This window comes from Somniosus microcephalus, chromosome 3, assembly GCF_052327205.1.
Source record: "Somniosus microcephalus isolate GS21.2 chromosome 3, FLI_Smic_1.0, whole genome shotgun sequence".
Lineage (NCBI taxonomy): Eukaryota > Metazoa > Chordata > Chondrichthyes > Squaliformes > Somniosidae > Somniosus > Somniosus microcephalus.
The window spans coordinates 38338431-38360728 of NC_140989.1; the positions used below are offsets into that span (position 1 = coordinate 38338431).

The 22298-nt window shown below is 41.5% G+C and overlaps 1 protein-coding gene across 5 annotated transcripts in view; it reads right to left on the minus strand.

Annotated features, from left to right (window-relative positions):
* Positions 1 to 22298, minus strand: part of birc6 (baculoviral IAP repeat containing 6) — a 261261-nt gene that overhangs the window by 127324 nt on the left and 111639 nt on the right. For all 5 annotated transcript variants that reach the window (XM_085980116.1, XM_085980115.1, XM_085980112.1 and 2 more), the window contains 13 exons: positions 19414 to 19976; positions 17014 to 17189; positions 16271 to 16367; positions 14651 to 14845; positions 14203 to 14403; positions 13302 to 13581; positions 10636 to 10892; positions 10046 to 10154; positions 8592 to 8813; positions 6807 to 7599; positions 5267 to 5410; positions 1934 to 2063; positions 462 to 593 (listed from right to left, as the gene is read on the minus strand). In XM_085980116.1, coding sequence (XP_085836242.1) covers positions 462 to 593; positions 1934 to 2063; positions 5267 to 5410; positions 6807 to 7599; positions 8592 to 8813; positions 10046 to 10154; positions 10636 to 10892; positions 13302 to 13581; positions 14203 to 14403; positions 14651 to 14845; positions 16271 to 16367; positions 17014 to 17189; positions 19414 to 19976 — 3299 coding nt within the window. The remainder of the gene's footprint in view (positions 1 to 461; positions 594 to 1933; positions 2064 to 5266; positions 5411 to 6806; positions 7600 to 8591; positions 8814 to 10045; positions 10155 to 10635; positions 10893 to 13301; positions 13582 to 14202; positions 14404 to 14650; positions 14846 to 16270; positions 16368 to 17013; positions 17190 to 19413; positions 19977 to 22298) is intronic.

The window sequence follows — 22298 nt, forward strand, 5'->3', positions numbered from 1 at the left end:
CAGAATAACTGGATTAGTCAACTTGGCTATTTTATTCTTTTACTTCTCTCCCCTCCCCCATGACAAAACTGGGATCTACAAATCTCATTATATTTGAGGAGCACCAAAACTGTAAAGCAGTCCACATTAATATAATGCAGATAATCTGTTTTAACAGCACCAGCCACCACATTTTTCAAATGAACTCCATCCTCTCCCACTGCATCCATTTGGACAGCCTAAAATAACCTTCCATCGGAACAAAAGATTATAGAAATAATATGTATTTAATCTGCCACAGTACAAATATTTCATAATTAGCTTGATTATTCTGTATTCTAAAAGCAATTAAAAAGCAACTGAATCTTTCTCTATGATTATGTGAAGAGATTGCCATTAGCTGGAGTGGAGTTCAGTTACAAAACAATGAAGCAGCATATACAGAACTGGGTGAGCACAGATGTATCACAAACATTCATTACCAGAAGCAACAACAACACTGTAGTTGTCTTGGAAGCCATTATCACTCTTCAACTTGTCTTTCTCCTCTTGGTTCCTTTTCTCCTTTTCTTCCTTTTGTTCGCTGATTAATTTAGCAGTGATACTTGGTGTATCTAATGTGCAAAAAATACATAGGGCGCAAATACATACATGTCAAGGGCAAATACTCCAAACAAAACATTAAAATAATCCTCCCTTCTATTTCCAGTTCCTGATGAGAATGGTCTCTCCTAATAACCAAACATACATGAGTTACTGAGCCATGAATAATATTGTATGCAGACACACCCTTTCACTACCATTTTACTTTATTAACCGTCCTTGACTCGTGTTGAGGTTCAAGGCCGATGCATCATTATAGTAAGCTTTTATGCACCAGTTTGGTACTCACTTAACATAGCTACTCACATAATTTGAAAGCAACAGTAAGGTGCGAAGAACAGTTTATTCATTCAAGGTTCTGCAAGATGGGTAATTTATCAGAGAAACACAGGCTACTAACAAACTGTACACAATATTTGCTGAATCTGTCAGCTACAATAGCTACTGCTAAAATTTGTAACATTAACTATACAGAGACTGACCTTGATGGCTGAATTAATGTATCCAGTAATTTTTTTCCTCATTAAATGTCAATTAGAAATGGATTCTTCAGTAATTCTCTGCCACAATTTTAGGAGACTTTGAAAATGCTAATTTAACACTCCCAAATTTTAAAATGAAAAGTGCTTCAGGTCCAGATCGATAACTAAATAGGCCAAGGTTTTTTGTCATATTTGCCAGCCTGTGAAATTCAAAGTTCTCAAATAGTATCTTATAGCTAGATCAGGGTTGACCATTATTATCTATTTTTTGGCAAAGCATTTAAACCCAGTTTGCAGCAATATACCAAATGAAAATTAACAACTTAATTGCACTCCAACTATGGCCAACTGCCACTGGCCGACTATAGCTTTAAATTCCAGTTGAATTTCACATCTCTTTTAGAATATTCAGTTTTCTCTTTAACTTAAGTATGCAACCCATCAGAAGTAAACGTGTACATAACAAAGAATAATCCTCAATCTTGTACACTGTGTATGAAATATATCAACAGATGGTACCTCCTATCATTTCATTATAATCTTGTCCACTATTTTAACTCCAGAAAAATGTCGACATTAATGCTAAAGCTCTCCATCAATACTGGACCCTAAATGCCGCAAATTATTATGCATGAATTCATATCATGGTATTTCAAAGTTTTTGGAACATGAATGTCCAGGAAATCAATTAATATTCTGACTGAAACGGTTTCCAATAAATTTTACTTTTCAAAAGGGCAGATTCAATACTTCAAGCACCGTCTATGGGGGTCACAGATTGCGCATGAACACCATTAAATCTGTGCAGAAAAGATGAAATGATGAAAAATTTACTAGATTAGGTTTCAATACAAGGTTTGCAAACCTACCTGATACACGGTCCAAAACCTCTGCCAACGTGGTTGAAATTGGCAAATGAAGGGTGCGATATTTATGTCCAGCTCCATACATGGGATGTTGGATCACATGGCTAGTTGCATTAATTCTGCCTTTATACAGCTAAAAGGGGAAAAAAAAGTAGATGGATAAATAAAGAACTGTGGCGCATCACAAAAAACTGTGTTCAGAGGATATGCAGAAATACATCAAAGTTACAACTTGGAAACTAGTCCATGTCGGTACTTACCCGCCATGCGAGCAAATAGTTACAATTGCATTTAACCATCCTGTTCCTATTTTTCAACCTCTTTTTTCATCCCCCTATCCAATCTAATCTTGAATGTTGACAATTTCCTCAACTACTAAACCTGGAAGTGAATCCCACAACCTCTCAACTGTGTATGAAGAGCTTTCTCCTGCCCTTTATTCTAAATCTCTTGCATTCAATCTCGTGCCTACGGTCCCTCATTCTGGACCCCTGAACTACTGGAAACAGTCCGCTTCTTTCTACCCTGTCCCATCCCTTCTATTACATTGCCCTGCAATCTACACCATTCTCACAAAAAATTCCCAACTTTATCAACACTTAAGTTACAAGGCTGTAAACTGAAGGGCTCTTATAGTTTGTCATTCGTCCTGAGGTGCGAAGTTACAATTACTTTTTGTGCGTGTTTGTTGCTGTTAACCTCTTGTTTCCAGGTGTGACTGTGCATTTCCAACACGTGTGTTTGTATTGAGGAATAGAGTGTGCTGACTGCAACTCTGTCACTGATCCAGAGGTGCTGAATCAAGGTCAGAACATTGTGGCTGGCATGACGCTGAAGGTGGAATTTTAAAAATTGTTAGAGAAACACATGCTCAAAAGGAACCACTGAAAGCGTCAATTCATTTTTCATGAATTCCAAACTTTTCCATTGCAAGTCAATTTTTACTCCCACCGGAGAACAGGAACTTGACACTTTAATCCCCATTTTTGTTGCACCTTTAAACAGAGGGCAGTGATACATTGGAGTTTTAGTACTGAAAAGAAAGAAGAAGAGAGTTCCAATGCTGGAGCTCCAATATACCAAACATATGCCATTATTACTACAGGTAGACTATCCTTTATCCGAAAACCTTGGGACCAGCCGTGTTTCGGTTTTTGGAAAATTTCGGATTTCAGAAGGTATTTTATAAGACTGGGAAATTTGTCGGGGGTGGGGGGTCGGCGGGGGGGTGGGAGAAAAGAATATCGGATGGGCCGCTGTATTGTTGGGTTCACTCTCCCGGTACCTCCTTTACACTGCCCGGCTCGGCCTGCAATCTCCTACCCAGGAGGGAACTCTGTGACCCTCTGCCCTGCTCAGCGTAAGTCGTGCGCCACTCTGGTCATGTCGTGCGCGCGACTTACGCTGAATGAAAAAACTTTTCGGTTTTTGAGGGTTTCGGAAGTTCGGATAAAGGATAGTCTACCTGTACTGCAAATTGTTCTTTATTTTCAGAATATTCTTTTATTCCTGGGGACTTTGTGTTGCCAATACTAGCAAACTTAACATTAATACGATTTCACCCAGCAAGAGTCACTCAAAGGCTAGACATGAAAGTGAAACTGTGTGAATAGGTACTACATGACAGAGAATAATAATAGATTAACAGTCTTTTAAAGGCCCAAAGCCTTAAAAACAACCAAACGAGTTTAGTCATGTCCAAGACATGATCAATCATAACATTTAAATGGGAATTAAACACAAAGAGGTTAAAAGGGCACAGGGAAAGAATAGGGGTGGGAAATAACAATCCTGTAGTGAGCGCTAGCATTAACACCGGCACGATGGCAAATGGCCTCCTTCTGTGCTGAAATTTATGATTCTTACAAAAGCATAAGATTGTGTTTGCCTACATTTATCATTTAAAGTTTTCTGCACCAAGAAATTTTGACTTATACAATAATCTCAATTAAGCAACAGAAATAAAGTAGGAATATAATGTTAAAAATTGAATAATTAGATCATCTGAATTAAGCAACTTTGAAATGAAGGTTAGCAGCTGATACCAGAACCTCAAAGCATTTCTCAGCAAATCAAATGTGACTGTGTACAATTAAAGCAAATCGATGTATAAGTCTTATGGCACCTGTACCTTGTACGTACTTAACTTGCTTGTATCATTGAACAGAAAGTCTAAGGAAGCCATCTAGTGGATGCATCACTACATTGTAAACCAGGAAACAGATTCCATTTCATTCACCTTTAACATGGACTGCTGGTTTAAGGTGACTGAATAAGACAAATTCTGCTTTTATTACAAAGATTCTTGAGATATTTAATCATGTTATGATATTACATTCATTTTCCATTAAAAACCGTAAAAGTAAGTAGCCTGATCTATACTGTAATATACAAAAGAACTGCTTCGCCTGTAATTAAGGGCACTGGTTTACAACAAGTTAATAAATTACATTCTGTTTTTATTACTTGGGATTCCCAAGATTTTTTATTGAACGGTTTGTGAAGTCCACAAGCATGCTTGCATACATTCTGTTCACATTGATTGATTTATGTGCTCAATAGGGGTTACCCTGGATTTAAACAAAATATATTTCTACATTTAAAATCGCATGCTTCATTTGTAGAAGAAACCATGGACGCAATACAGCAGCTGGCAAACCAATACTAGAATTAAATGGCGCCGTTCTCACAGCAGCCTACAGACTCTTTTTAAACTGCACTTGTGAAAATTAGAACACAAATTACAAAGCACGAGAGACTGGATCAATTCAAAGTAAAAAAATAAAAATTAATTTCAAAACAAATTCACTCCATCTGAATACGTCTAGAAACCCCCGCCCCCATAAAATCCCATGAAAGCAGTGAATGCGCAGTACCAGTGTTAAAAAGTCTCATTCACAACTTTTATATTAACTGACAAAAGACTAAAGCTAGAGTACATGTTGCAAACTCAGGTTTGCGAGCCATAAAGACCTGTTTTAAAGTGTGACATATGCATTATACTAAAGTCGAGGCAGTCACGTTCAATAGATTAAGATATATATTTGCACTGAACATCTTGAGCTACTGACGTAAACAGCATGAGACACTTCTCACCAGTATCAATTTGATGAATTGGAGTACAGAGCTGAGATTGCTAGTCATTGCCATGTCAATGTGCTCCTCCCACCCTTTCTCCACTTGCACGATATTCTAAATATTACTGCCATTTCATTGTGTAAAGTGTACTCCTGAATACATGTTTGCCCAAAGAAATTGTGCATTACTGTTACACCTTTGTTTCATGGCTGAACTCAGAAAACCTTAACTCTGTTGACAATGTCAATCAGTACTTACAGGACAAGGAGAATGAAGAAACACAGTCACTTTCTCATCTTCAAGCATTAGCTGCAAGAAAAGCCTCCTGATAAATCCAGAAATATTTCCAGATGTTGGGACATTTGGTCGCTGAGGTGTTGACTGGAATAATTCACACAGAACCTGAAAATATTTAAATATTAAAATAAAGTTATAGGTCTACTGCTATTTATTACTTAATGGTAATCTGACAACATTTCACACGATATTCAAACTTAATTCAGCAAAATACTAAAATACCAGTTATTTTAAACAGTGTTTAAATAAGTTATACAAGTGCCCAAAATAATCAAATCGAACAGAAAAAAGGTCATTAGAAATTCAGTGGTTTTCATGTAATACACGATGAAACTTACTGAACCGTTCTGGACGGTGCACAGCAGTTCGTAAAACAAATGATTAAAGTCAAAAGCAAAATACTGCGGCTGCTGGGAATCTGAAATAAAAACAGAAAATGCTGGAAATACACAGCAGGTCAGGCAGCATCCGTAGAGAGAAAGAGTTAACATTTCCGGTCGATGACCTTTCGTCAGAACGGCAGCTGTTGATTCTGCTATTCCCATTTACACCACCTCTTGACCCATCTTTTGTTTCTTTACTTGTCCCATTACCATCTCCTTTTGCCTTGCACCCAGTTCTGATGAAATGTCATCGACCTGAAACGTTAACTCAGTTTCTCTCTCCACAGGTGCTGCCCGACCTGCTGAGCATTTCCAACATTTTCTGTTTTTATCATAAATAATTAAAGTACGGTTAGACAGCTGAAATTACCACTGCAGCTCCTTGAATGGCTCCGTGAGTTTACCGAGAGAGTAGCCAAGTCATACAAATCAGGAAGGTTCCAGTTACAGTCCTTAGGCAGTGTTGAAGGAGCTGATCTCAGTTGGGAAGGGGTCTCAGTAGTCCTGGACTATGGAGGGGCAAAATAAGCCAGGATTTCATAACTCATTGCCATTCAATGGCACTTGCTAGAAGTGCATGTGTTTGGATGTCAGCTCTGCTTCAGCATTCATAATTGAGGCTGGAAAATCAATAGTGGTTCACTTGGTGAGGTACTGAAAGGTTGCTGGCACATGTGGAATCGGCAAAGTCATGAGAAGGGAGGGAGGGTAATAAGTGATGGAAAAAAAGTCATCTCTGCAAAGTTTTCTCAGTCGTCTAAATAAATAAATGCACCATATAGTTTGTTATTTCACTTGAGAGGTGGGTCTGAAGATTTTTATTGCCTTGTAATTATTCCTACACTCTCCTGAAGGTGCTGTCCAGCAAAAATCAGTCTTTACTCCTCCCTTCCAGGGGAAAAATGTGTGAACACAGCTTAACAAGTAATTCTAATTATTTTTATAAATAATTTTTCAATAAACTGGGTAAAAACATTAGTTGCAAATACAGAGTTATTTTCCAACCCCATTTTAGTCATATCCACATGCTTCAGCTACCCACTGGACAAAGTCATTCAGCCATCAGAAATGCTTAAATTAGGTTTAATAAAATGGTTCAAATGCAATATTGACATTACCTGAGCCATTAATTTTTGATTGTTTGGATGGCAAGAAATGCACTGCAAGAAGAATGCAACAGTTGAATTTTCAATTGCTGTTCTTTGTTGAGTGGTCAGTCCTACCCCTGCAGGCGAGGAGGCTGAAGGAAGGTACCTTGATCCAATATGTTGGGACCCATTGTGGTGGTGGTGTCCAGCGCTGCTGCTGCTGGAATGGCACAGCAAGAACAAGAGAGCAGTCCACAAGGGGTTTACTTCAGGTCCCCCTAACCAGTCCTTCATGGTGTGGCTGTTGCCTACTTCAGTTAGAAATCGGAGAACAGGAGCCACCAGATCTGCCGTGAGGGGAACCTTACTGATCGCACGCAGCTGCGAATGGTGCCTCTTGTTTCTGTCCGTGGCAACCTCTGCAGAAGGCACTGCACCATCCAAACTGGAAATATGATTGAAGCAGAAACTGATTAAGCTTTTCACAAGCATAGAAGGTAAACTTGACTCCAGGAGCTGTTTAATAGCTTCTGGAGATTGGGTTGCTGCTGCAAGAGTAACGAGGTGAGATTCATTTAGTGCAATCGGTGCCTGTGCATTTTTGGAGTCATCTGTTAAACCAGAATCCAAGTCCTCTTTCTTGCTATCATCAGTCATTGAAAGTCTGTGCTGCATTTGCATAGGAGGCAGAGTAATGCCCATCCAACCCATCAGCAATGAAAAGTAGCTCGGATGAATGTGACACATGGAACATAGCAAACTGTCTACAGCTTTCTTCAGAACCATGTTGCAAGGAAGTGACATGGACCAATTATACAGCAATCTAAAAAAACAAAATTTATAATTACCTCAGCACAAGGATGAAGTCATTCTGGTGAAATAAATACAGCTGCAGCACAGAAACTTAAAGATTCGAATTTGCAAGCACAACTACTGTATTTAAAGGCACATTAGCCCACGTAATCACTGGAATAATACAAAGTGCAAAAGCATAAAAAGCTATACATTTAACAGTAGGATAGTGCTCAAGAGGCTGGGTATTCTCAGTACAAAGTACTCTTATGTAGTGCAACACTGTAAAAACCTCCAAGGGGAGATATCCTAACTTTGGAGTATTCTATTCCATCCCACCCTCCCCAAACAATACAAACCTATAATTTCATGTCTCCCCTCACACCCGTGAGGTGCTCCAATGATGCACGGTGCAGGTGTGCCCGGGAGCAGATAAATAAGGAAACCTAGGAATCAGCATTTGAGACGGGTGTTGTTGCCAATCTAGAGCAAGTCACTTACATGAGACCTCTCATCACTGTTCCAATAGTGAAAGTTTCCAACATAAATTTGGGATCAGTAATAGGATATTGGTTGGACCTGCTGACAAGGACTTCCTGATATTGGCCCTGCTGTTGGGACAGCTGTTGAACAGATGGATGTGTGTCATCGTAACAGGACACAGGATCTGGAAACAATTTGCCTACTCACAACCTTAGCCAGAAAATGGTACAGAGGAAGCAAAAGGGTGATACATTGCTCTCTCTTCCATCTGCAGACTACAAAGTTAAGTTGATGATGCCCAATACTCTTTAAAAATTGAATTTGTATCCATCACCAGATCACATCCTCTGGTGGCAGATCTGCAGGATCTTCAAGGTCTACAATTCCATAATTTCCTAATTTTTAATTATTTTCAAATAACCTATAAATTCATAAAAGATAATACTCATGTAAACAGAAATCACAAAGAAACAATGAAACAGTAATCAAAATTTGTTTCTAAATTAAAACCATGAAACACTTTGTGAACATTCTACTTACTCAAACAGTTCTCTGTTTAGTAAACCTGGAAGATCATACTCTACAGGTAACTCATAGCTATGCCACAGGACAGCAGCTACACAGTGCAAGTGAGAAGGCGATGGCATAAGGAGGCCATACTCGCGAGTTATGTTCTCTGTATTTACAGTGGCAATGTGGCCAATTCTCTTTAGTGCAGCCACACCTGCAGAGTCATAAACCCACTTCAGCAAAGCCTGAATCCTGAAATAGAAAAACTTGCATGTTAGCTCAGTGAACTTGAAAATAAAGTCAATATATGTTCCTTACTTAAAAGCTGGAAACTGAAGTACACAACAAGGATTCCCACCATTAAATTGTTACCCGCACATTAAGTCATCAACACTCCCCTTATTGCTCAGTTGGTAGAAGCAATATTAACTGACCGATTCAGATCAAGTTCCAACCTGATGCCAGCCAGGACAACTGGGACACTATTATTGCAATCAAAGCGCCTGGGCTAGGAAGGGGAAGAAAACAAAACAGACAGGGTGCCCAATCATTACGATCCATTGACCCTTGTGTATGGACATTGGGAAGAGCACAGGATTGATCTTGGTGGCTCTCCTGGATGATTTAGCTAATCTAAACCAGGAGAGCAATTATATCAAGGACCTAACGAGAGTTCAATCTACAGACATTAACTACTTCATTGGTGGAAGAGGCACCGGGTCAGCAATAGCCCACATTATCTTTGTGAAGCTCAAAAGGAGCACTCCTGCTGCTCCTGGCCCCAGATAAATAATTTGAAGTTAACCTTTTGGTGTCTTTTCTGCTGTGCTGCTGGTAAAATTGGGCACTGCGTGCATGGCTCCAGCCCGCTGGCCATCAAAACTGCAACCAGGATCTTATGTACATCACAGGACCCCAAATTTGCATCATAAAAAGGCCTACCGCCTGAAACAGGCGGGTGTTCCAGCCGCCCAGCGGAAGACCCCTTTAGCGATGGAGGGGGCTGCAGCACAGGCGTAAACATTTCAGACCGCTGCCGTCCCAAGATAGAATCTACCCCGCTGTGCTTTCCAGCATTTTATTTTTGAAACATCTTTTAGTAATTTCATATATGCATTGACTTTATCTTAAAATAAGCTTAACCTCCTTGCGGACTCAATAGCGAGCACGGAGCCTGACAGGATGTCATGGAAGTAGTAAAAATACTTTCTCTATAGTTTAAACTGCCAGCATGCACAGGATTGGTCACTATGTTATTTTACAACCAGGCATCATGAAATCTCACCTGGAAAAGCTGCTTCTACATAGCAGTAAAAAGACATATCCACTGCATGGCCATTTTTGGCAAGATAAATTATCCTCAATACATTTTGGCTGTTGTAAAAAGGCATGGCTTAGACCATTATAAAATTTAAATTTCCCAAAGAATCATTTATCGATAGAAAATCAAAGCAGATCTTACCCATACAACACTGGTGCATTACCTGTCTTTAGTACCAGGATCCTGAGTTGTTCCAAGTTGATACAGGATATCGATTGTTGAATCTGAGGAAAGCCCATTCAGTCGTCCGAAAAGCAAAGGGCTGTTTAAATCTAGACAAACAAAAAGTTGTCAGTATCAGATTTACCAGTGGGGGGGGGGGGGGGGGGGGGGAAGAAAGGAGGGAAAAACAGTCCATAACTTGTGTCTCTCAAACGCAGGAGATTATCTGACTAAATACTCTTTTTACATTCAATGGTGACCATTCTAAATTTCTCATGAAACTAAATTCCAAACAAGAAACAGCCATTCTACCCATCAAGCCCATTCGCCCACCGTTACTAACAGCCGCCAAACCCAAACTCTTTCTTACGGTTGTTAAATTAACGAGGCAGACAATCGCCAGCTCGTTTTTGAAAATTACAATACTGGCGTGACAATAAAAAATCATTTTTGCCCCCCTCCTCACCCCTTCATCCGAGCTTTGGTGGTCATCTTCACTTATTCCACCTGTTACAACTGGATGATTGAAGGACCTCAAATAAGCCTACTTCCCACTACATTTCACACAGCACTGATTAAAATATATCTTACCTGTTGGGTCGGTGCCTGAAGCAGCACAGTTCCTTAGGAGAATATCAATCAGCTTCAGACCGATTCTGGTCGACTGCAACCCAATCTTGACCAACACAGCCTCAATATTCGGTGAATGCATGCCGCAGTACGGTGACATCAGCAGTGCTGCGCAGGTCTGCAGCAGATTAGCAGTAGGAGCTGCTGCACTGGCCATCATCGCCTCAAGTTCACTTATGTGGGTCAAGCAATGGTGAAGCAGTCGCATCCAACCAATACTGACAATAGAAATAAATGGTCATAGAATCATACAGCACAGAAGGAGGCCATTCAGCCAGTCATGCCTGGGCCGAATTCTACCTCAATATTTCCAAGTAATGTCTAGACAGAATTAAGGTTCTTTCCTGCCGGCTTATCAATTTTCCGTGCTCTACTCCAACAACTTACATTTATATAGCGCCTTTAACGTCGTAAAACATCCCAAGGTGCTTCACAGGAGCATTACCAAAACAGAATTTGACACCGAGCCATACAAGGAGGAGTTGTATGGGCAGATGGAAGTAGGTTTTAAGGAGCTTCTTAAAGGGGGAAGTGAGGTAGAGGCAGAGGGGTTTAGGGAGGGAATTCAAGAGCTTAGCATCTAGGCGGCTGAAGGCATGGCCGCCAATGGTGGAGCGATTAAAATCGGGGATGTTCAAGAGGCCAGAATTGGTGGAGCGCAACGATCTCGGGAGATTGTAGGGCTAACGGAGATTACAAAGATAGGGAGGGGCGAGTCCATGGAGGGATTTGAAAACAAGGATGAGAATTTTAAAATCGAGGCGTTGCTTAACTAGGAGCCAATGTAGGTTAGCGAGCACAGGGGAGGTGCATGAACGGGACTTGGAGAGAGTTGGGACGCAGACAAGAGAGTTTTGGATGACCTCAAGTTTATGGAGGGTAGAACTAGGGAGGTCGGCCAGGCATGGACGAGGTTTCAGCACCAGATAAGCTGAGGCAAGGGCAGAGATGGGCGATGTTGTGGTGGTGGAAATGGGCGGTCTTAGCGATGGTGCAGATATGAAGTAGGAAGCTCATATCATCAAATATAACACCAAGGTTGCCTCAGACAGTTGCCAGGGAGAGGGATGGAATCGGTGGCAAGGGAATGGAGTTTGTGGCGAGGACTGAAGACAATGGCTTCAGTCTTCCCGATATTTAATTGTAGGAAATTTCTGCTCATCCAGTGCTGGATGTCGGACAAGCAGTCTGGCAGTTTCGAGACAGTGAAGGGGTCGAGAGAGGTAGAGGAGCTGGGTGTCATCAGCGTACATGTGAAAACTCGTGCTGTGTCAACGGATGATATCACCGAGGGGCAGCATGTAGATGAGAAATAGGAGGGCGCCAAGGATAGATGCTTGGGGACATCAGAGGTAACAGTACGGGAATGGGAAGAGAAGCCATTGCAGCCATTTACTCATTGCATGGGTTTAGTACCCTCCGAAGCAGCAATAATTCACATACGAGGTTAGATATGGAGTGCAAGGTGGCCATGCGACTGCGGATGAGCTTCACAGTTGAAGCCAATGACGTCCACATACAAGCACAGGTTTACACACAAAAGTGGACAGAGACCAGAAATATTTCCCTCCTGAAGGCAACTGTAGCATCTCCACCGCTAACTGACCGAGCTCAACTACCGAAGCATAAATCAAAGATTAAACCTAGAACTGCCCTAGTTTGCATGTCTCAGCTACCAACTTCCTCAACCAGCTACGGCTTCAGGGGAGCGACCAAACAATGAATTCTAACATAACTGAGAAATCAAGATATTTTTGGTGCAGAATTAGACTTGACTAACATTTGGAAACTATGATGGAAGGATTATATTCAAAACATGCAAAAGTATATCTTTTACGTCAGTGTACATCCTAAAGCAGGCAATGACAGATTTCACCCAAGACTTCAGATATTCAACTTATTCTAATCTCTAGAATAAATTTTCAGATTTCTGAGCAGCTTGGTTGGGAGACAAACATGGAGAGATATATCTGACTATTTAAAATAATAGATAATCCACCTAAAGCAACATATTTCTAAACAGCATCAGCTGTTATCGGCTACTGTCACAGACGACCATCTTGACATCTCAGCTCTAACGGAAACTTGGCTCATCGGTGGCGACGACACATCACTTACTGAAGCCTCCCCGCCTGGGTATACTTTCCACTGGTGACCCTGCCCAAAAAACCAGTGGCAGTGTGGCCCTCTTCACCAAATCACACTCTGGTCTCTGCTCCTATTCTTCTCACACCTATTCCTCCTGCCACCCATCAAGCCTCCCTTTTAAAATCCTCGTTCTCCAGTATCCCCCCAACGCCCAATGTCAAGTTTCTCATCGAAATATCCTTCTCCCTTTGCTCCCTCAGCCCCGAGCGACTCCTCACCCATGGTAATTTCAGTCGCCGTCTTAACTCACGTTACCTTCTCTTCTGACTTGACTGCCTTTCCCTCCATATAAAAAGTCTCCTACCCATATTCCCCAATGGGCCTCTCTGCTCCCAATGTCCGGATCACAGACAAGGCCACCTCTTTCTACATCCGGCCCCAAAGCCATTTTGAAAATAAAATAACTCACTACACATTTCTTGAGCTTTTAAGTTTAATAAACAGGTATTTACTATGAGCATCAAGCTCCAGCATCTTACCTGGTTTTAGAAACCTGATCCTCAGAGGGCAGGAAAGGGTTATTCACAGTAGCAGATGAAGTGCTGCCAAAGGCAGTAAGACCCAGCAATTTGATCTGTGATAGGCCCAGTGTGCTGGCATCCCTTGGGCGATGTAGCCGAAGGCAGACAGCTGATGCTACCTCAGCTTTGACCAGCTGTATTTTAATGTAAGTTAGTCCACTGGTAATAACTGGGGTAGAAAGGGGCAACATGTTCACTCCATCTGCACTGATCTCGACCGACACTGAAGAAGGACACGCTGCAAGAGAGAAAGCAGGATAAATATAACTTTCAAACAGTCGGCTAGTTGCATAACCGGAAAGGTCCATTTTGTTTTCAGTATGTGAATTCAGTTATTGTACGTCAAACATGCTTTCAGTTAGGTGATGAGCATCATCATGTCCCACATTGTCAAATATTCTCTAGTTAGAAATGATTAAAGGATCAGAGAGCTGTTGCAATTCCTAGTCCAATAATCTGATCACGTTTGCAGTTGTATCACCACTTCCTTAATGTGAGAAAATAACTTATTTTTGCTACCCACCTCTCTGGCCTTTTAGCAGAGCACAAATCAGGCTACTAATTTCTACTATAACAGTGAGACAACTTTCAGGTCTGTACCAGATGTTCTACGGTTCAGCATCACTGCTCCACCTTTACTGACCAGTATCTACTTATACGATAGGTTGACCTGGGACTAAGATTCCTTCCGAGCACTGGATACGATGATGCCGTACAAGCTACCACGTGCTGCTCTTGCGAGAAAAACAGTGCTGCACCATCTCGCCTCGATCTCTGTGGACAGAACATCTTGGACAGCAACCGATGAACTAAATATTTACGTTCATCACCACCAAACCGCAACGTTGAATATACTTACTAGCAAGAGATGCGAGGTGAGGCTGAATGTGGATCTCTTTGAGCAGCACCGCAGCTGGCAGGTGGATAGTGAGGTCACACCATGCTTCTTCTGGTAAGAAGATATATGACCACGCTGCAGATCGAGCTCTGCGATGGGGCGGTGTCGCCTGAAGCAGTACTTCAGCTGGTTGAGCTGTTGGGCTACTGGAGGTTATTGTACCTGCAAAGAACAAAAATAAACCAACGAAAAGGCAGATTAGGTGACCAAAATGTTTCTTCATATTTCACTGCAATCCATTGAAACATGTAAAAACATCACGGTTTCAAATATTGGCAACAATATTGGATACCTGTATGGTATCGTCCTCCAGTTTGTTAGTGCAATCAAAGTTACACAAATAGGAAATTATACAATGTATTAAACTGCATTCAGAGAATCAGTGAAATACAAGCTAGGCATTACATACCCAATGGAGCGAAGTTATGGAGTCCCTCGGCATTGTCTGGCTCAGAAGCTAATACTCTAGCTTTCATGTTTCCATCAATTGTCTTACCAGGCCCACAATCAAGAAACTTCATTATGGTGGATACCATACTCCGTGCTGTATTAACAATTGCTCGTGTGCTTGTTACCATGTTATTGCAGATAAGCTGGACGCCCCCTGCAAAAAGTGAAACATTGTTGGTTAGGTTGGTTAGGTGTAAATGTCCAAAGGCACCGAGGGCAGCACTCCATCCAGAGAATCTGAAGAATCCGAAGCAATGCCGCTCAAGGAGTAATAATGGATCACTCAGTATGTATTTGTCTTGCCTTTTGTCGAGAAATAAACAAACAGTCAGCACAAACGATTGGGATGGCGGGTGGGGTGGTAGTTGGGATTTCCTGCTCTTCTTTGAATAATGCCATGGAATTTTTAATGTCCTGAACGAGCAGCTGAACTTTCATTTACATAAGAAATAAGATCAGGTGTAGGCCATATGGCCCCTCGAGCCTGCTCCGCCATTCAATAAGATCATGGCTGATCTTCAACCTCAACTCCACTTTCCCGCCCGATCTATGTATACTTGATATACATAGAGTCCAAAAATTTATCGAGCTCAGCCTTGAATATACTGAATGACTCAGCATCCACAGCCCTCTGGGGCAGAGAATTCCAAAGATTCACAACCCTCTGAGTGAAGAAATTCCTCCTCATCTCGGTCTTAAATGGCCAACCACCTATCCTGAGACTATGCCCCCTAGTTCTAGACACTCCAGCCAGGGGAAACAACCTCTCAGCATCTACCCTGTCAATCCCCCTCAGAATCTTGTTTCAATGAGATCACCTCTCATTCTTCTACACTCGAGTATAGGCCCAATCTACTCAATCTCTCCTCATAAGACAACCCTCTCATCCCAGGAATCAATCTAGTGAACCTTCGTTGTACTGCCTCCAACGCAAGTATATCGTTCCTTAAATAAGGAGATCAAAACTGTGCACAGTACTCCAGGTGTGGTCTCACTAAGGCCCTGTACAATTGTAGCAAGACTTCCTTACTCTTAATACTTTAACCCCCTTGCAATAAAGGCCAACATGCCATTTGCCTTCCTTATTGCTTGCTGTACCTGCATGCTAGCTTTCTGTGTTCCTTGCACGAGGGCACCCAAATCTCTCTGAACACCAACATTTGAAAGTTTCTCACCATTTAAAAGGGTCATGGAAATCTGGAACTTTCTCCTCCAAAACGTTGTTGAGACTCGGTCAATTGAAAATTTCAAAACTGAGATTAATAGGTTTTTGTTAGGCAAGGGTATTAAGGGTTACGGAACCAAGGTGGGTAGATGGAGTGAAGATACAGATCAGACCTGATCTAACTGAATGACTGAACAGGCTTGAGAAGTAAAATGGCCTACTCCTGTTCCTATATTCCCAGAAGAGAAAGCCCATCAACTGAGCCAAGCTGACACGAATACAGGTTTTAGCAGTTTGGAAAAATATTCAACGTCAAAACACTGGATCAATTGGGAACAAGCCTTGAACCAGGTTTGCGACTTCTGAAATCTAACAATTTCTATTGCAAATATTCCACTGGTACAATTCACCTACCCATGTCATGGAAAGCTTTTAGTGCTTCAGTGGAGTCCAAGACTCTCAAAATAAACCACAATAACGGCTCAGACAACTGGCATGTTGAAAGCGAACCCTAAAAGAATGAAGGATATTACAAACAAATTACTGAAAAAGTAAAAAACAGAAAGCAGTCCTTAGTTAACACATTAAAGCGTTAATCCACATTATATTAAGGTGACTGGTTGCATGGAGTGGTACCAGTAATAATATTGGTGTTGTTTGCAATGTTTTAATGAAGTGCAGCCAATGTGCCAGCAAGGTCTCATCATTCTCAACAATCTCAGGGCTTGGTGTAGGTGTGGTGATTCTATCTGCTGAGAAAGTAGAACTGGCCCCCTTCCCACACCTTGAGATTGTTAATTTTCTACAAGCAGTTAACCAGTGAGAAAAATGCCGAACAAGGGGGGAGAAATTTACTGCTCAGCATTAATTTCAAGCCCTTTAAAACAGAACGTGTACTCCCTTCGCCTGAGAGCGAGAGGCTGCCCTAACATTTATGCATAGAAGTGTTTATTTGCAGTCATTTGGAGTAAACCATTGGGTGACACTGCCGAGCTGTTCACACGGCAACTGAAAACACGACGACAGTGGCACAGGTCTCTGCTCGCACAATGTTAAAGTTTTCACCAAGCATTTTAGAAAGTATGATGCAACAGCATGACCTTTGATCAAGACTACAGACATGACACCTCAGAAAAACAAAGAATCAATTCAATTACCTGTCTTCCCATATACCCACAGGCCATATATGTGAGAATTGGCTGTAGCATGACCTGTACGGAAGTGGCTTTTTTGCTTAGTGTAGTCAGAATGCTGAAGAGGCCATCACCAACTGAAATCGCATCTAAACCACTGTGGAAGTTTTCATGTTTAGTAAGATGTAATCCACTTGCACCTGATTAGGAAATAAAAGTCACACCTTTTTAGAGAGTAGAATTTGTGCTAAATTAAAATAAAGTATAAAAGTTATTTTTATATACAGGTACTGTACTATTATGATTCTGTGCAACTCATCAATTTCTACATGGGGTATAAGATACTCTTTTAAAATATTAATCCATGTGTGCTAGTTGATATGTTTATAAGTGTGTAAAATAGACCATTTACAACATTTTATTTGGCACCTGCTCATTAACAATTTTTTTTTAAACTAAAAATTCTGCTTCCATTTCCAGTGTAGCTGATAATTGGCTGAATTTAAGCAACCGAAGCTGAGTGACGAGTAGCCTCAAGACTTTACACAGAATTGCACAGCAACTACCACACGGAAAGAGGTGGTTCGATGCAACCGGTCCATGTTGGTGTATATCCTCTACAAGAACAGTAATCTTAATCCCATGTGCTCTCCCTTTTCCCATACCCCTTTATCCACCTTTCGTTCAACCATCTATTTCATCTATTCTCAAATGGTGTCATGGTCTCTGCTTTTAGCCAATAACTCCGGTTGTGCACGTAGCAGCCTCACAACCCTCTGTGCAAAAAAAAAAAAAGTTTCTCCTGCTCGGTCCTAAATCTCATAGCTCTATTCTTATATTTTTGCTCCCTTACTCTAGATAATTCAACCATTGAAAACAGCCTGTTTCTACCTTGTAGCATCCGTTCATATCACCCTATAATCTTATTTTGGATTTCCAGTAGTAGTATTTTGCTTTTGTCACTTATAATCTCTGTTCTGAAGAAAACAGCTGTAATTTTTCAAGTAATTTCTTCATATTTGTATGTCCTCATTCCAAGCAGCATCCTGGTGACTTTGCGCTATACCCTCTGTTTCCTCAACATAGAAGATAGGAGCAGGAGTAGGCCATTCAGCCTCTCGAGTCTGCTCCGCCATTCAATGAGATCATGGCTGATCATCCAAATTCAGTACCCTGTCCCTGCTTTCTCCCCATAGCCTTAAGAAATATATCTAACTCCTTCTTGAATATATTTAATGAATTGGCCTCAACTGCCTTGTGTGGTAGAGAATTCCACAGGTTCACCACTCTCTGGGTGAAGAAATTCCTCCTCATCTCTGTCCTAAATGGCTTACCTCTTATCTTTAGACTGTGGCCCCTGGTTCTGGACTTCCTCACCATTGGGAACATCCTTCCTGCATCTAGTCTGTATAGTCCTGTTAGAATTTTACAATTTTCAATGAGATCCCCTCTCATTCTTCTAAGCTCCAGCAAATATAAGCCCAATCGACCCAATCTCTCCTCATAAGTCATTCCTGCCATCCTAGGTATCAGCCTGGTGAATCTTCGCTGCACTCCCTCCATGGCAAGAACATCCTTCCTCAGATAAGGTGACCAAACCTGCACACAATACTCAAGGTGTGGTCTCACCAAGGCCCTGTACAACTGCAGCAAGACATCCTTGCTCCTGTACTCGAATCCTCTCACTACGAAGGCCAACATACCATTTGCCTTCTTAACCGCCTGCTGCACCTGCATGCTTACCTTCAGCGACTGGTGCACAAGGACACCCGGGTCTCGTTGCACTTCCCCATCTCCCAATTTATCGCCATTCAGATAATAATCTGCCTTCCTGTTTTTGCCACCAAAGTGGATAACCTCGCATTTATCCACATTATACTGCATCTGCCCAATCACCCAACCTGTCCAAATCATACTGGAGTTTCAACATCCTTCCTATAGTGCGGAGCCCAAAACTGCACACAGGAAGACCCCAGTTAGAGTACTAAGGCTTTATGCAGAGTCACCATTGCATTCAACGTTTATGTTCTATGCCTCTGGTTATAAAACCTAGTATCCCATTAGCTTTTTAAAAAAAAAATGGCCTTATCCATTTAAGGTGCTGCTTTTAATATCTTGTGTACCTGAATCCCTCTGCTCTTGCACATCACCTGACCTCCAAAGCTTTCATTACTTTTATTTCTTTAAACCAAAATTTACCAGCTCACATTTACGGACACTGAATTCCATCTGCCACTTTTTGTTCATGCCACCATTTTATCAAGATCCCCTTGCAATTTCCTTTGTTCCTGAATCATTTATTTAAATTCCTAGTCATGGACTCCTCAGCAACCAAAGCTGATCACTTTTAATGAATTTAGGCTCCACCTCGACATAGACTTCCCATCAAAGTCCAAGTTTAAAAAAAAAAATGGAAATACCTACCTATTATCATTGCCATAGCATTGCTATTGCACTGGCCCAAAGCTGAAAGAATCTGACTCATGATTTGCTGATTTCCCAGTACCAAATCAGCAATACAAGTTGTTGCGCCCTGTGTAAAGGAGGCGCTTGCGTTCCCATCTTTACTGCCGGAGACCTTTTCCTCATCAGACACGCTGTCCGAGGCACTGCTGGCAACGGGCATCCTGGCACTGTACTCTCGGTTACTCGAAAGGGGCAACTGCACCAAAATGTTAACCAGCTTCAGCAGATCAAACATGAGCTGATCCCTTGTCGTCTCCCCACATACGGCTTTCACATCACCTGGACGGATGATATTTGCAAACAGTCCACCGAAACAAGCACGGGCACCAACCGAATTGTCAGAGCCACTTCGAGATATAACCTTGTCCGAGCAGGTAATGTAATGGTGCACCAAGAAAGTCACCGATTCGATGACCGCAGAGATTGCGCTGACAGAAACAGACTCAAAGTTTTGCTCCAGTGTAAACTCCAGGAGTTTTACTTGCGCATCCAGCGGTCCTTGCCCGGTTTGGAACGGGCCTCTGGAGAACATGTAAAGTTAAAAAAATATACATATTTTACAACTCATGATTTGACAGGATTAAAATTTATCACCAATTGTTATCTAGCAATTTTTTTTTTTTAAAAAGCAATCGTGCAACAGTTACACAACACTTGAGATGAAAAATCAATGTGTTTTTAATCAAGGTGAAAACATATATAGGAGCAATATGCTTTCACGTGAATTAGGTCAGTCTTTCTAAACCTACATGGCACTTGCGGCGCTTTCAGCCGGAGATTATTTTTCTTATTTTTTGGATCTTAACGATTGCACACTGGATAGTGCTGCAGACAGAAGCATCTACTTTGACAGCTTGGCTAGGTAGTAGTACTCTCTCCACCGAGTAAGAGGATTTGAGAGTTCAAGCCCCTCCAGAGACTTGAGCACATAATCTAGGCTGACACTTAAGTGCTGCACTGTTGGAGGGGGTCATCTTTCAGGTCAGTCATGAAACTGAGGGCCCATCTGCCGATTCAGGTGGACATGAAAGATTCTGTGGCGTTATTCAAAGAGCAGGGTAATCTGGCCAATATTTATCCCACAACCAAAAGTAACTGGTCTCCCCTCCCTATCTCGGTCATCTCCTCCAGCCCTACAAGCCTCCGTGATCTCTGCTCTCCTCCAATTCTGCCCTCTTGTGCATCACCAATTTTAAATCGCTCCACCACCGTGCCTTCAGCTGTCCAGGCCCCAAGCTCTGGAATTCCCTCCCTCAACCTCTCCAGTTCTCTTTCCTCCTTTAAGATGCTCCTTAAAGCCTACCTCTTTCCTGACCGAATACCTCATGTGGCTCGGTGTCAAATTTTGTTTGATAATGCTCCTGTGAAGCGCCTTAGGACATTTTACTAAGTCAAAGGCGCTATATAAATGCAAGTTCTTGTTACATTATCTCCGTGCTGTTGGTGGGTCCTTGCTCAGCACAAATTACTGCGTTTGCCTCTAACACACCAGTGACTCCACTTCAGAAACAAACTCATTGGCTGTGACACGCTTTGGAATGTTCTGAGATACATTAATATAAAAGGGCAAGTTCTTTCTTTCTTGGGCTTGGCAGAAGAAAGAGCAGCAGAGAGTAGTGAAATATTGTCTAATCATTTAAAGATTCAAATTCATATTAACTAAAAGGACAATTTGAAGAGCAGGTAACATTTTACTCAATTTAGACTCAAATTCTAAATTCATACCTCCCAATAATGCCGCCCCCCCCCCCACCTCAAGAATCCACCTCTAATATCGGACTGCCATTCCTTGGCCCGCCTAGTTAGTGTCTGTACCATCAATCCCCAGCCTGTCTGCTGCCATTTATCCATTTATCAGTTACTGGAATCCAGCGTTGCTTCCTTTTGAGTAGCAAACATTGAGGAAACACTAACGGTAAGGCTAACCCAGGCTCCACAATACAAGTAGAAAGGCTACATTAACTATAGTGAGGCCAGTTTAGAAGCGGAGACAGCTATGACTCATAGTATCATTCCCTTGCTTTTTCTCCCTCAACAGGAACCATCGCCAAGTCCCTGCACCAGCAACAATTGGGGAACTAAATGTGGCACTGCAAGGGAATATAGCTTAATACTTCTAAAGTATGGTGAAAATAATGCTGTAAAAATAGGAGTAAACTTTTGTCAGGTATTATCATACAAAATTATCCACTGTATTTCAGTACACTGGGGAAACATTTCAAATCACTAAGTGAATGTTTAATCACTGCTTTCTGAATAAAGAATTCATTTTAACAAAAATTTCTTTTTGTTATAATAATGTGTCAGCCTTGGCTTAGTGGTGGCACTCTCGCCTAAGTCCGTAGGTTGTGGGTTCAAGTCCCATTACTGTAAAAATTTGAGCACATAAACTAGGCTGACACCCCAGTGCAGTACTAAGGGAGTGTTGCACTGTTGGAGGTGCTTTCTTTCGGATGAGACGTTAAACATCCTCTCGGGTGGATGTAAAAAGTCCCATGCACTATTTGAAAAATGGGGGAGTTCTCTCCTACATCCTGGCCAGTATTTATCCCTCAACCAACATCACTACAACAGATTATCTGGTCATTTATCACATTGTTGTTTTTGGGTCTTAGCTGTGCGCAAATTAACTGTTGCATTTCCTACATTACAACAGTGACTATATTTTCTTTTAAAAAGTACTTAACAGGCTGTATAGCGCTTTGGGACATCCTGTGGTCGTGAAAGGTGCATTATAAATGCAAGTATGTTCTTTCTTTCTCTAATTTCAACCACAATGGAAAAAGATCCCTTTTTTAAAAACGTTAGCACTAACATGGAGTGTTAAATCCGTCTCATCGCAC